The sequence below is a fragment of the Panthera uncia genome (assembly GCF_023721935.1).
Source record: "Panthera uncia isolate 11264 chromosome A3 unlocalized genomic scaffold, Puncia_PCG_1.0 HiC_scaffold_11, whole genome shotgun sequence".
NCBI lineage: Eukaryota > Metazoa > Chordata > Mammalia > Carnivora > Felidae > Panthera > Panthera uncia.
In genome coordinates, this window is record NW_026057578.1 from 28111875 (window position 1) to 28127362 (window position 15488).

Consider the following 15488-nt stretch of genomic DNA (forward strand, 5'->3'; position numbering starts at 1 on the left):
GGGGGGGAGGGGGGGTTCTCCGAAAATCGCGGCGGTGACGGCGGCTCCTAAGCCGCTCCAGGCGCCTGTTCCGGGGAGGTGGGGGGGGGGGGGAAGCCCGGCCGGGGGGGGGGGGGGGGGGGGGGGAAGAAGAGGGGGGAGCCTTAGTCATTTCCCCGCTCCAGCCTGCGCCCGCCCGAGCGCGCACTCACGGCCGCTCTCCCTCCTCGCTCCGCAGCCGCGGCCCATGGAGCCCGCCGGCCCGGCCCCCGGCCGCCTCGGGCCGCTGCTCTGCCTGCTGCTCGCCGCGTCCTGCGTCTGGACAGGTAAGCACCCTTGCCCCCCGCCGCTGCCGGCCGCAAACTGCGGGCCCAGGCCTGTCAGAGCGCCACTGGGAGCCCCTGGGCTAATGTCCAGCGGTGGTAAGGGGAGACATATCTGGAAGCAGGGTTACAGATGCAGAAACTGAGGCCCAGAGAGGGCCAGCCACTTGCCCAAGGTCACACAGCCAGGGATAGGACCCACTCGCCCTGGACTCTGATCGTGCCGGCATTGTGCTGGGCTCTGTGCTGGGCACTGGGACATACCCAGATGAGTTGGCTGACCCGATCCCTGCCCCATCTGATGGGGGAGGCAGGCTGTCAGCGGCTTTTAGAGTTAAGTGCCCCTGGCTTCTCTAGAAAGAGCTCTTTCCCTGGACTTCTGCTTTCCACATGTTTGACTTCAGGGTCTGAGAGAAGGGGGTCGCCGCCAGAGCCGGGGTGGGGGGGGGTCCCCCAGGTACTGCCTGGGATGGAACAGAAACAGGCTGTTGCAATTAGGGAAGAGTGAGCTCTCCCTCTGGTGCACAGAGTAACACAGTGTTGGTGTGTGTATGGGAAAGAGAGAGGAAGGGAGGCCGCAGTAACTCTGGGATGAGCTGCTGTGATCAACAGATCCTGATGTGAAAGCTCGGCGGATTGTCCTTGTGTTTGCCAAAGCCTCTTGCTGTCCTCTGCCCCCCCCCACACTTCCTCCTGCCTTCCCCAGGCTTCCAGGCAGCTCCCCGCAGTTCAGGTGCTCTGTGGGGCTGTTACCTGTGGCTCTGAGCATGTCTTTTTGTTGGCCTACATCAAACACCTGGCTGTCTCCAGCAGGCGGGCTCTGAAGGCTATCGTGTGTGTTCGCCAAGGGGTGAGGTCACCATTCAGGAGTCCTGCTTCTTAAAGGGGTTTTGCAAAACCCTGGGTCTCCTGGGAGGGCACGGGGGGCGGAGTAACGGCTTTAAAGGAGTTGGGATTGGGGAGAAGAATGGGGATCTTGTTTTTTGGCTCCTTGGGAGCTGTGTTGTAGGCTGAGGGGTCTGCACCAGCCGCCTCGAGGAGGGAGGTAAAGATGAGCTCAGTACCCACCTCCCCCCCACCACCCGCCTTTTGCATTTGCCTAGAGACTGGTAACCATCTGATAGCAGTGAGGAAGGGAGAACTAGCAAAGAGTGGGTGGAGAGAGAAGGGGGGGGGAGACAGCAGCTTCTCTCTGCCCTGCAGTTTCCCCAAAACCCCAGGAATCCACATAGGCATCCCCCCCCCACCCCACCCTGGGTGTTCCCGTTACGTTTGGGTCCTGGCCCCCGGCGAAGGAAGCCCTGATACATTTCATGTCTGTCCGATCCGCTCCTTCCCGCAGGAGCCGGCCATTTATACCCTGCACAAGTCCTGGTTCCTGCCCCGCGTCCTTCCTGGCCTGGCCTGGACATGCACAAGTGTCTCTCACAAGTGCTTCATTTTCCTGACATAGGGAACCGGGCCCAAGTCAATTTCTAAATGTCTATCCCAGACCCTTCTTCAACCAGGACCCTGTGGTTCGGTTTCTGGCAAATGACCAGTGATGCTGATTAACAAGCATTCAGATGGGCGGCCTGCCTTTCCTGGGGCGCCGGCTGGGAACACCAGCCCCCTTCTTGTGAGCACATCTCCCCTTTTTGCCTATAAAAACAATCTATAAAATGGCAAAGATTAGGCCATAAAACTTCCGTTCCAATCCATTCAGCATCAATAGCCTGAAAAAGTGGGAGCAGCAGAGGGGCCAAGATTAACTTTGAAATAAATAAATCTTAGGAGGTAGGAATAAATTTCTTAGCTGAGGGTGGTGGGAAGGGGTGGGGTGTCGCCGTCACATCGCGGAAGCCTCGCGGCATCCTTCACTCTGTGGCCTACGGGGCTCCCGGCCACACTCTGGGCCCCAGGACGGAATCACCTGGTCTGCCCGAAGGATGGGGCTTCGGGCCCCTCCCTCGATTTCTCCCAGCATGGAATTTATGACAAAGCAGAAGAGAGGCAGGACAGAAGGGCAGGAAGGTAGGAAGGAGGCAGTTGGCCAATTTTCCAAGAAAATAGATTTGTTCGAGTGAGAAACTCAAATGTCAGGCATAGGAAGGCGGCGTTAGATTGAGTGACTATTAGTGTCTCAGGCAGCACTGTCAGCCCGGGAGGTGTCACATGATTGCTGGGGCTGCACATGATCACTCTTTGCAGGGGGCCGGTCATGTGAATTATCTGGGTTGGGGAAGGCAGGAGAAGAAGTTTCTAAAGATTGCTTTTAGCGCAAATGCTGCCAGAGGGAAATTCTAAAAAGACGCCAGTGAAGTCACCAACCTGTGTTCTTGGAGCCAACGTGAGGCCTGTTTCCTGAAACGACCTGAGCTGAGGGAGATTTGGGGACTGGGAGCAGGGCAAGGGGCTCAGGGACAGCCAGGCAGCCTGACTCTGAACCTTCAGGCTCCCTGCCTTGGCCCCACCGAGGTCATGGGACTTCTGGGTCCCCTGCTGGGCAGACCTGGGCGAGCTCCCACTCGCCCCTCACTCTGGCCTTGGAGAAGGCCAGGCCGAGTTGGGGTTCAGGTGTTGGGGGACAGCTGGGCCCTCTGGTGACTTTCTGATTCCTTGGCAGAGGGAGACATCCTGGTGTCTCCTGTGTACTTTCCTAAATGGTGACGGTAATCTCACTTCCTCTTTCAAAAGAAGAGAAAGGGGGCGGCAGGCACTTTGGCCCCAATGGGCTCGGGCGGTTGGAAGTTTCTTTAAAGCCATGGTGTTCTCTGGGTACTTTCTGCCCGTTAATTATTCCTTTACCAATTCCCTGGAGACCTACGGTGTGACTCATTCCTGTACCTGTCGTCATTCAGCACATATGAAGTCCTGATTGGAGCCACGCGTTTGAGAGAAGGGAGGCGAACCCATGCCTTTGAAAGTTAACTGTAATCCAAGCTGTGTGCCGACTGCCTGTCTCTGCCATCATATCAGTCAGCAAAAGCAGAGCACGGGCTGGCCGCTAGCCCCCTTTTGCAGATGAGCCAAACCGAGCCCCAGACTGGAGAAGAAACTTGTCCCCGGAGTAAGCGGCAGGGGGCTGGGAGTTTGAATCCAGTCCTCCTGGCTGGGCAGCCTCTGAGGGAAGAAGCTCACTGACTCCATCAGGGCGACTTAGGCCAGGCTGGGGGGAGGGAGAGGAGCCCCCTCTGGGCTTCGACAGAGGACGTGTGAAGGGTTCCTTCTAGGGCAGGAGTCCTCCACTGAGTCACGGTGCTTTCTCGGAAGGCACGCTGAGGATGGAAACACCAAGCAACAGCCCTTTGCAAGTGACAGCTCACGGGAGTGACACGGCTTCCACCAGAGCCCCCCCCTCCCCTGCTCTGGGCTGCCACGCTCCGGAGCCCCCAGAGCTGCAGTCTTCCTCCTTGCATTTTCCTGGTGCCCTTTGAGGCAGATGGAGAGGGGGTGTGTGAGAGGAAAGGAGTCTAAAACTGTTGTGTGGAGCCCACACACGCTTGCTCCCTGCTTCCAATGGCTCCGTGCGACAGGTTATTTTCTTATTTGTAGAGTCTTGGACTGATGGAAGGTTCTCCCCCACCCCCTCCCTCTGTTTCAAATGTGCTCAGATTTCTGGCCTGTCAACACAATGCAGATCATGTCGCTCCCGCCTCAAAACTGTTGAGTGGGTCCAAGTTTTCTCCAAAAAAAAAAAAAAAAAAAAAAATCTAAAAGAAAAGAAGCGTGTGACAGCGCTGGGCTCCCTCCCTGACAGGCCTGGTTTCCCAGCCACATGTTTTCCGAAGCACTGACCCGAGGGGCTGCAGGAGAACCTCGCGTCCTCCCTGCAGACCGCAGCTTTCCCGGCCCCTCAAGCACGTTAGCTAGCACCTAAGGCCCGAGGAGTTGTAGGATCCCAAGTTGGACCCCGTTTACTCCAGCGTTCCCCAACATATGAACACGAGGCGGTTGGCTTGTGTATCGCTCGTTACCATGCGGCCTAACCCAGTTTGGTAAACGCTTTGGTACCCATCCATGCCCTCAGCTCAACTCACTCATCTCTGTGCCTTGGCTTACGCTGTTCCTGCCGTCAGAGATGCCCTTCCCTGCACCTCCTGATCGTCATGTGTCCAAACCCGTTCCTCCCCCTCGGTGCGTGCTGGCCTCGTGATCCGAGGGAGCTCTTCCTTCTCCGGACCTCCCCCGCCCAACCCGGCCCAGGTTCCATCTGCCCCTCACTGAGGCTACTTGTTGCTTTCTCCTCGTTTTGGCGCCTGCTGCATACATGGCTAACCCTCGCTTGGCGCGGTGGTTCTGCAGCCGTAGCAAGCGGAGCCCGGGTGCGCAGTCGCAGGCTTGGAGCCAGAGCCCTGGGTGTGAATCCCAGCGCCACCGCGTACTGGGCGATTCACTGCGCTCTGCGTGTCCGTTCCCGCATCCGTAAAACAGAGCTGCTCTGTTTCTGTCGGTAGGTGCACGGGTAATGCTTGAAGCCGTGCCTGGCGTGCAGGGAGCGCTCAGCGCATGGTAGCCAGCCTCGTAGCCATCATTGTCTTGTTCTGTTTGGATTTCCTCATCATTGCAAACGCGGGGCTGAGTTTCGTCAAGTGCCTAGCACAGCTTCCTGCGCCCGGTGGGTGCAGAACAACAAAAGCTTCCACGGGAGTGAATGCCGTTCGGTCCGGGGTTCTTTTCTTTTTCCCTGCGGCTTTTGTGCCGTTCTGGGGAATGGACAACTTGAGCGGAAACCCAGGTGAGTGTGATTTAATAATCGTCTATTCCTGGGACTGAGGCTGTGGGCGCGGGCTGCCTCTAGGTGTCTCTGTCCGGATCCACAGGTTTGGAATTGTGCATTCCCGGACCCGGAAAGCCGGCAGAGGCCTGGAGGGGGGCAGTTCGTGCTCTCCCGGAGCGCCTCCCTCTGCAGCCCAGAGAGAGCAAAGGACTTGTGGGCTCACACGGCAAGAGCCACTGCAAAGCCTGGGTGGGACGCCAAGCGCCCTCTCTTCCAGGCCAAGGCTTTTTAAAACTGGGCTGAGCTGGAAGTTTCCATCGTTAAAGCCAGAAATCTGATGGGATCCCGAATTCCGTGGAAAAATACTAAAGTAATAATAATGGGAACCATTGTTTCCAGCCACTTACTGGGCTCACCACTTGGTGCGTTTGATCCCAGCGGTACGGACAGTTAGCCCGGGTGGGGTGCACAGTTATCAGAGCGGTTCGACCCAGGGGGAAACGGGGCGCAGAGAGGTCGAGTGACTTGCCCAAGGCCTCACCGTAAGTGGCAGAGTTGGGATCACAACCCAGAGCAGCCTGACTGCAGAGCCCCTGCTGTTAAGTGGGTATCCCTACGCCTTGTTTGACCGGTGGGGAAACTGAGGCCCAGGGGTGCTGGCATCCTGCCGTCTTGGTGCTCGTCTCGTATTTCTGTCAATCAGCGTATCCCCCCGGGAGGCCGAGGTGGCGGGTGTTCCCAAGACGGGTTTCCGTCCCATCCCGGAGAAGGAAGCATCTATTTTCACAGCTGAAACTGCTTTCCTGTTAACTTGGGCGTTGCTGGGGCAGGTCTTCTGACGGAGCCCCCAGCCAGATGAATTTTCCCGGCCAGGTGTCTTGCCAGGCCCTCGGTCCAGAGAGATGCAAAACAGCCGAGGTGGAAGTCAGACATGATACAAATCGGCTCTTTGTGTCTGTGAGATTTCCTGGCACATCCATTTGGGGGCGCAGGGTGTTAGATGGCCGCAGATTGGCGCCGGGAGCCGGGAGGGGATCAGGAGGGAGACAGGGAGCCAGGAGTGAGCGGTGAGCCTCAGCCTGGAGAGCCGGCCAGAGTGGGGGGTGGGGGGGCCGGTGCCAGGCCCGTGTCTGTGGCCGCCGCTCTTGAGAGCCGACAGTGTCCTCCAGAAATGGTAGAAGGAAACAGTGCAGTATGTGCTTAGGGATGAGCGGAGCCTCGAATCCGTGCTCTCTCTTCCTTAGCTTCTTCATTTGGAAAATTTCAAACCTACACAAAATGGGAAGGAGGGATGCCTCCTGGCTTCAAGGCTGGTCTGTGATTCCTGTCTCACCTGGCCCTCACTCTCCTGGGGGTGGGGCCTGGGGGCAGTTTGGGGGAACAGATGCTGGGCATCGGGTATCATTTCAGCCATCGCTACTTTGCCATGCATCTCTTGACGTGCCCCGCTGTCTAACGCTCCCGACGTGCCAAAAGGCGTGGGGGTCCTTCATCCACATTTTACAGATAAGGAAACCGAGGCTCCCCAAAGCCAAGTTGGGCTCCTCCCAAGGCCACGTAGCCAGCGAGAGTTAAAGCCAGATCCCAGCCCCGGTTTACTCTTACCCACTTTGCGACTCTTCGCTATTCTCGTCACAACCCTTTTAATTATAAATATTCATTCAACAAATATTTTGGAGCATCTACTATGTGCCAGGGTGGCTCGACTTGCTGGGTATACAACCGTGGATAGACAAAAACACCTGTTCTCATGGAGCTGACGTCCTAGTGAGGAAGGAAAACAGACCCAAGTAAATACTGCATTAGGTAGAGACAGGTGCTGTAAAGAAAGTAAAGCAGGGCAGGGGAACAGAAGATCGAGTGGGGACAGACGGAGGGCCTCTCTCAGGAGCAGAGGCCCGAATAAAACTGAGGGAGCAGCCATGGGGATATCAGGAGAGTGAGCCGCGCAGAAGGAATGACAAGTGCAAAGGCCCTGAGGTTGCAATGAGTTATCTATGTTCCTGGAATAGCAAGGAGGCCAGTGAGGCTGGAGTGAAGGGAGACAGGCAGTGTGGCGATCGGGAGAGGTCAGGGCCAGACCAAATGGGGTCTGGCTCATCGACCACCTTGACATCGAACACGTCAGGCCATTGGGATAAGATCATTACTCTTTGCATCACCGCATTAAATTCTCACTACAGTTCCGTGAGATGAGAACTATTATACCTATTGAGCAGATGAAGAAATTGAGACTCAGAGAGGTGAAGTGACTTGCCCAAGGTCACACAGCTTGTCGGTGCAGAGCTAGGATTTGAGTCCAGGCCCTCGGTGCCCTTGAGTCTGCATCCCTGCTGTCCTGCTTCCACTCCTGCCCCCTCCAGTCTTGTCACCCAGAGCAGCCAGGTGAATCAAATCCTCTTTGTTGCTGCTCCAAACTTTGAACGAAATCAAACCCTTGCCGTGATCCACGGGGCAGAGCATTTTCTGGGCCCCGTCTGTCTTGTGACCTCATCTCCTACCACACTCTCCTTTCTCTGTGGGCTTCAGCCACAGCAGCCTTCTTTCCGGCCTCAGGGCCTTTGCACACGCAGCTCTGTCCTCCTGGACTACCTTCCCTGGTTTTGCTTCCTTCGGGTTGCAGCTATAATCTCGTCTCCCCAGAGATGCCCTTCCCAACCACCCCATTCTAAAAGCGGTCCCCCCTTCGTAATCTCTCCCATGGCGACAAGTTTGTTTCCGAGCCCTCCTAGCCATTCTGTATTTGTGTCATTATTTCAGCCTTCTCTCCCCCGACTAGGATGTAAGCTGTGTCTGTCTTAGTCCCTGCTGCGCCTCCTGGGACCTTAGCACAGGGGCTGGCAGCGGTAGGCAGGTTAGTACGTACGGCTGAAGGAAGGACAGGTGGCTAGTAAGATCCCTGTTTTCGAGAGAAGGCTCCGAGCCACGAGGTCACCCGGGCCGTAACCCTGGTCTGAGAGCGGAGTTGTGCCCTCACCACGACGCGGTTCCGCTTCTGCGTCTGGCTCCCTGGCCGTGCCACAAACCCCCGCCCCCCCTTGCTGTCACAGGGACCCCCTAAAACATCAAGAAGTCCAAGATGTCAGTGGCAGCCGGGGTGGAGGGAGGTGGCCAAGAGACCCCAGAATTTGTGCTTATGAAAATTCTGGCTATCCTGAACCGCTCACCCCGGTGTGGACACCGTGATGGATGAGCTGGCAAACCATGAAACGCGACACAATTAGTGCCTCCAGTGTCGCGGCCGGGTGGGATTTGGAGCGCCCAGCCTGGGGCCAGTGTCTCCCAAAGAGCCATTCGTCGCGTGAGGCCGCCTGGTGCGGAGGGTAAGGGTGCCGGTGGAGCGCGACTGATCCGCAGCCCCAGGACCTGGGCCAAGGGGCCGTAGCTCCTTGAGCTTCAGTCTTGTCGTCTGTAAAATGGGAGTAGGGACAGCCCTGTCTTGCTGGGTTCCTGTGGCGGTTTGGCGAGGCCTAGTAAGGGCTCCTGGTAACGCGGGTGTTTGACGCTTTCCAGCCGTTGTTACTGTCACTGTTACTGCTGCACGGCCATCATGTCATGGTTGGGGGCTTGAAAGAGCATCCTTCGTCAGCAGGACGACCTGAATGAAACCCACCACGCTGCCCCTGTCAGCCCCAATTTCTCCTCCTGGGAAACGGAGGCTCACGTCCTGCGGGCTCCTTCCGTCCAGACCCCCCTCTCTTGCCCTTTCCCCCGATGGATGCCCTCGGGCCCCTCTCTAGCAGTAGAATGGGCTCCGGGGCACATTCCTGAGTTCGAATCCAAACACAGGCCACTTACTCTGGAAGCATGTGCTCCGGGGCAAGTGCCTTGCCCTGTTCTGAGCCTCAGTTTCTCCATCCGCAAAATGGCAACTGTGCCACTGTTCCCTCTCGCATGGGGACTGTTGAGGGTTAAGGGAAGTAAGAGCTGTGGAAAGTGCTTTGTGAGCTGCAAAGAGCGCTATAAAAGGCATCAGTGAATAGTGTCAGCGTGGGGAAAAATCTCATCCAGAGGCTGTCTGCTGTCGGCAGCAGGGTGTGCTGAAACCTTGGCAAATGTCGTTTAATAAATGCGTGTCGCTTTTAAGGGGGCCTTTATCTCGGCTGGGGAAACGCGTGCGCGTCCTTGGCAGCCTGAGAATCCAGAAGCCTGAGCTGGAGGGGACCCCGTCGTGGCGGGGAGAAGCGGTCGCACACAAGTTTCGGGAGCAGCTGTCTGTTTGAGTCCTGCCTCTGCCCCTCCTCTGCCTCTCAGGGTTTCAGCTTCCTCACCTGGAGGAGGGGGGTGGTGACAACAGCCTCACCGGGGCTGTCATGACAGTTTAGTGAGGGCTTCCCATTACCTGACCTCATGCACACTTTGCACCCGTGAGAGCGCGGCCGGGGGGCACCCGGGCCTGGCCTGGAAGAACAGTGGGGCCTGCGGGGTGGGTTCTCAGCCTTTCCAGGCCCCACCTTTGGGCCTCAGTTTCTCCCGCTGCAACATGGGAAGGTGAGAAGAGGGCCCTTAGGTCATTCTCCCAGCCTCATCTGGTCCACCCAGGCCGTGTGAACACAAAGGAGGGGGTGAGAGCACGTGTATTGATAGTTCCTTCCCTGCTGCTTTGCAAATGGGGCCACACTGCAAGCAAATTGCTTCAGCACCTCTCTGTCCCGTCTACACCCAGCAAACACTCGCTGAGACCTTTGGCCCTCCCCCCCGCCCCCCCCCCCCCCCCCCCCCCCCCCCCCGAAATATCGGCTGCACAGTAACGGCTGGCCAGCGCCGAGCGCTTTCCTCTCTGCCGGGCACAGTGCTGAGCTCTTCACGCGCAGTAGCCTGCTTCCTCCTAGAATAACCCTAGTGTGGTCATTATTATGGTCATCCCCCGTCTGCAGATGGGAAACCACAGGGCCAGAGGGGTGAAGACACTTCCTGGGGTCTCGTATGTGGCAGAGTTGGAACCTAAGCCAGAACGTGCCTGCGACAAATACCAGGCAGTGGCATAGACTTGGAGGATACAGCAGGGCACAAAACTGAGGCTCTGCCCTCCAAGAGCTTATAAGCGGAGCTAATGGAATTGACAAATAACGGTGTAATATGTCAGGTGGTAGGTGACATGTAGGAAAATAAAACAGACCAAGGGACCTTGAAGGGGGCGGCATTTCATACAGGGTGGCCAGGGAGGCCCTCTCAGGTAAGCCTGAAGGAGGCAAAGGAGCCAGAGTGTAGGTATCTAGGGGATGAGAGTACCGGGCAGAGGCAGTGACCAGTGCAAAGGCCCTGAGGCAAATCTGACGTGATTGAGAGCCAGCTGTAGGGCCCTGGCGGCCACCAGAAGGATTCTGTGAAGGCTGCAGGAGGGTTTGGAACAAAGGAGGGATGTTACCTGGCTTAGTTTTTAAAGGCTCCCCTGGCTGCAAGGGGAGCGTGTGTTCTCTCGTGTGTCTCATAGCGATACGACTACAGGAAGGTCAGTTTGCATCCAGGGAAGGGAAGGTGGTGCAGAAAGGTGGCCAGAAGAGATCAGAGTCTGGCCAGATCTTGGCACGATCGGCATGAATCGGCACGAATCGGCCAGAATCGGCACGATCTGCTGGTGGATGGGCTGCAAGGACTTGGTGGGGAAGGGGGACCGTTCTCAGTCCAGTTTTCCAACCACTACCATCTGCCTTGGGGAGAGAGACAGTGGTACCCCCTTTTTTACAGGTGAGAAAAGGGAGGCTTGGAGAAGAGTGACTTTGCCAAGTCACCCCTGTAGGGACGAGACATACAGGTCTTCTGGCCCCGGAGCCCAAGCCCAAGCCCAAGCCCAAGCCCACTGTTGGCACCTCAGGAGTTTCCCTGCTCTGTGGAGCGGGCTGCTGGGGTCTACCCTCTCCCTGCAGGGATATGGCACCATGCCCAGTGCTCAGAGTTGCCTGCAGTGGGGGTGGAGGAGAGAGTACCCTGGGCACCCTGGGCACCCTGGGCCCACCCCCATTTTATTTACAAGGCCACGTGCACCCCGTTTGTGCTGGCTCTAATGCGACTGGTAGTGCCCGCCACAGCATCTGGGGAGTCTGTCCGATGGCTTTGCCCAGCGGTGCCAGTCGACTGCTCCCGGCGATGGTCTGCTGTTCAGATGGCGACTGAAGCCATCCTTTAAGGTGCGAGGTTAGCCCAGTCCCAGGCTAGCCCTATCCCAGCTTGCTCGTGGTCAAATGAGCGTGTCCCAAGGACTCCGCTCCGGTCCCTCGATTGTGCAGACCCCTTTCCTCTCCTCTGCGCCTTTGCTCCTGCGGATCCCCTTCCCTGGAATGCTTTCCCTTCTCCCCAGCCTCTGTCAACCTTCCCAGCCCGGCCCGGGGCCACCACCTCCAGCGAGTCTTCCCACATCCCACCCCTGTCCCGAGACCCCGTCCCCAAGCCCCTTTTTCACCCACTTATCTCTCTCTAGGTGGTCACTGCCCATGTCCAGGACTCTGCCCCACACGGACAGGGACCCATCTTGGTGTCCTGTAGCGTCTAGGACTGGGCCTGGCAGCTGAGTGAGGTTCGAGAGGGCACGAATGAATCGGGCCACCTCGAGAGAGAATCAGGGCCTCGCTGCAGCTGTCGGAGCCCCAGCACACTGGCATCGAGCCCTGAGCTCCCCTCTTTAACTGCAGGATCCACAGCCATCCACGCAAGGCCCCCTGTGGATCATCCCTGGGGGGCGGGGCGTCTGCTCCCTGCCCCGGGGCACGAGTTCAGGGCTAGCATGGAGTAAGCGGGTGCTCAGCACGGTTTGAGCCCCCGGTCAAGGGCAGCACCCTGGACCAGCTGCCACTCCGGGTCGCCCACCAGCAGCTGATGGCAGGGGTGAGGGGAGCGGCTCTCCCGCCCCTACTCTTAGCAGCCTTGCGTGTGGAAACTCACGCCGGCACCTGCACAGCTGGGCACGTGGGCACACAAGCGTTACACGCACAGTGGTCCCCACGCACGCTGTCGTCCCTGCTCCTAGCACTCTGTCACCGCACACACTCATGTTCACACTCGTATGTACACTGCTCCCATCGCGCTCATGCTCCCCCCCCCCCCAAGAGTGTGCATACCCACAAGCACACGCCCATGCGCACGTCCTGGTCCTGTGCCCCCCTGCCTGCGGGCACATCCACACCCCCATGCTCACCCCATGCTCACCCATCCAGCACCCCCGTGCTCACACCCCTCCCCCCGACATCTGCTCACACCCCCTGGGCACAGACATGCCCTCTCACGCCGCCGCCACGCTCACGCGCACCCAGGCCACCTGCGACTCAGCAACTCTCCCGCACACAGTCCACACCCCCTCACCCCACTTCTACACACTCTTGAGCAGCACTGTGGCTCCCTCCTGCCCACGCTCCCTTTGTACACGCCCCCTCGGGCCCACACGCATCCGTGTGAGTGTGTGTGCTTTCGCCGGGCACACTCGGGCACACATGTGCACGCTCCAGCGGAGTCTGCTCCTTCACTCCTCCACACGCCCGCACTGCACAGTCTCACACACGGCCCGTAAATCGTAACCCGGAAGATGCCAAAGGCAGCGCCCGGCGAGGTGTGTGTGTGGCATCATAAACCGGCAGCCGTCCCCCAAGGCGGGTGATGATGATCGCGCTCAGGGAGGGGGTTGCTGAGCTCCAACCCTGCTGTGGGGGCCAGGTGTTATTTGGGCCTTAGCGGGGTACTTAGCCCTGGGCCCTGCCAGAGCTCTGGCCGTAGCCCCCCAGGCCCCTGGGCTCCTTGAGTTTGTGGAAACCTGCTTCCGGGGATGGGCAGGCCGCCACGTGAGTGGCAGTGAGCACCCATGTGGGCCAAAGCCTGTCCCTGGGCGAGGCACCTCCCAGCTCTGTTCTCGCGCCCTGATGAGGCAGGCTGGGGAGGAACCCTAGGCAAGTTTCAGTTCTACGTTGATTTGGTTTTTCCCATTAGAAAGCATCCATTCTTATTTTTTCACTTCCAATGAAAATTGTTTTCATCTTTGCTTGATCTCAAAAGCCATAGAGGAATGTCGTAAAAAAAAAAAAAAAAAAAGAATCAAATCTATTTTTGTGAGCTCGACGGTCAGGTCTCCGCCCCCATCCTACAGCCTCCCTCATACCATCCTGACTTATTTGTGGGGGACAGACTGGGGCGGCGGGAGCAGCAGGTCCCTGGGAGGGGGCGGGAGATGGGGTCAGAGAGGCCAGCAGGAATCACTTGTCTGAAGGGCTGGGGCTCATTCCAAATGTGATCATTTGAGTTATTTCTTTGAACTGTATCTTCTCCACTTGTGTGCGGACTCCGTGAGCCCAGGGACGTTGCACAGCCCTTGCTCGGGGCCTGGTGCACAGTAGGCTCCAATCATTCACCGCTGACCTGCACTATGCTGTGAGCCCCCCCACGTCCTGTGGACACTGAGTCCCTCCTATAACACGGGGCCGTTAGCACCCATTGTGCACACTTCTCCTGCTAGAAAACTTTATTTTTTTTCCAAAAGGGGTAAATGTTCGCTAAAGGAGCAGATTTCAATATATTGTTGACTAGGAAGCGAAAAAGAAAATGTGCCAACCGCTGGCCTCCTTTCCCAGAAGTAACTCACCACAGCATCATGGAGATTCTCGTCGCAGACCCTTTTCTCTAGACATTCCATTGGTCAGTCACTATCTGCAGATTTTTTGTAATGCTTATTTATTTTGAGAGAGGGAGAGAGAGCACGGACAGGAGAGGGGCGGAGAGAGAGTCGAATCCCAAGCCGGCTCTTTGCTACCAGGGCAGAGCCGGACACAGGGCTCGAACCCACAAACTGTGAGGTTGCGACCTGAGCTGAAATCAAGAGTCGGGCGCTTAACTGACTGAGCCACCCAGGCGCCCCTCTGCAGGAATTAGTTGAGCATCTAGTCTGTGCCAAGCACTGTATCAGATGCTGGGGGAAAGTAGCAGTGGAAGGAAAGGAAAGGGAAGGAAAGTTCTTGGAAGGGAGGTTCATCTAAACAATAAACGTGTACGTAACATGACCAACATATGTATCACACGTGTACATTTTTCCTATTACAAAATAGAATACTGTAAATGTTTAACATTCATCTAGTAACATACCCAAAATAGAAGGAAAAAGCCTTCAGTTTTAGATGCGTGATCCAAAGAGAGTTGCATTTTACAGCCTTGTATATAGGACCTTGCTGTTGTTTATTTAGATAATTATTTTATTTTATTTTATTTTACAAAGTCATAATCGTACTGAAAGCATAGTTTTTCCTACTTTTTTATGGCACAAGCCGTGCGAACAGAAAACATGAAAGCAAAGTCCATTGTAAATCTACGACAGAATTAACCACTGCTAACCTTTAATATATATTTTTTCTTTCAAAACTTAGAAGTCTGAGATCTCACTGACTATGTTCCTGAGTGACTCTGATCTCATAATATAGTTTTGCATTGATAATTGTAATTCTACGCCGTCATCTTTCAAAACGTGTTATGTATTTATTTTGAGAGAGAGAGAGAGAGAGAGAGAATGAGCAGGGGGAGGGGCAGAGAGAGAGGGAGAGAGAATCCCAAGCAGGCTCCGTGTTGTCAGCGCAGAGCCCGATGCAGGGCGGGAGATCGTGACCTGAGCTGAAATCGAGAGTCAGACGCTTCACTGACTGAACCACCCGGGCGCCCCTAACCCATCATTTTTTAAAGATTTTTTTAAAAGTAATCTCTATACCCAGAGGGGGCTCGAACTCATGACCCCGAAATCAAGAGTCGCACTCTCTACTGACCGAGCCAGCCAGGTGCCTCTACACCATCATTTATAGCGGCTGTAAACTTGGTCATCATGTGAATTCACCGTCACGGGATCGATTGGTCTCCTTCTCGTGGACATTAGGATAGTTCTGATTTTTCATTTTTATAAGAACACTTGAGTGAATGAAGTAAAATGTTTTCTCATAGCCTTAGTTATCTGCCTATGATTTCACATCATTTTATTTACTCATATTTATAACTATTTTATTCACTCGTATTGCAGTTACCTTTGCTGGTATTCTGGGAGATTATTATTGTGTTTTCATACTTTTTTGTTGTCTCTAAATGCTTTGCAGTGAACAGGTTTTATTTGCATAATCACAATATCATTTAAAATTATGCCATGCAAAACTGTCCAGATTACCAGTTTCCACGGCGATGGCTTTTTATTTCTGTCCGCGAACTCCGTGTAGGGGATAGGCCGTAATTCACTTAACCATCCCCTCTCATTGGCTGTTTGGGTTTTCCCCCAACTTTTTCAAGCTCGTCGTGTGGGAACCCCACACCGTGTTTGGGGTTATGTCCTCATGGAACAGCCCCACAAAGGCTGGTGAACAGCTTTCACACCTCTGGTACTTCCTGCCAAACTGCTTTCCCGAGAGGATGTTCCAATTTCCACCCCCACCAGCAGCGTGTGAGAATGCCTGTTCAGCCGCCCTCCTCTCCCGGAGACGGTTCAGGCCCCTGGACGGTGGTTCTCCCTGCCAGGAGGGCAGGGGAGAGCAGGAAATGGT

General features: G+C 56.1%; 1 protein-coding gene across 4 annotated transcripts in view; it reads left to right on the plus strand.

Annotated features, from left to right (window-relative positions):
* The window catches only part of LOC125936748 (tyrosine-protein phosphatase non-receptor type substrate 1-like), a 41433-nt gene that overhangs the window by 738 nt on the left and 25207 nt on the right, over window positions 1-15488 (plus strand). For all 4 annotated transcript variants that reach the window (XM_049651036.1, XM_049651032.1, XM_049651035.1 and 1 more), the window contains exon 2: window positions 218-305. In XM_049651036.1, coding sequence (XP_049506993.1) covers window positions 227-305 — 79 coding nt within the window. In that variant the 5' untranslated portion in view covers window positions 218-226. The remainder of the gene's footprint in view (window positions 1-217; window positions 306-15488) is intronic.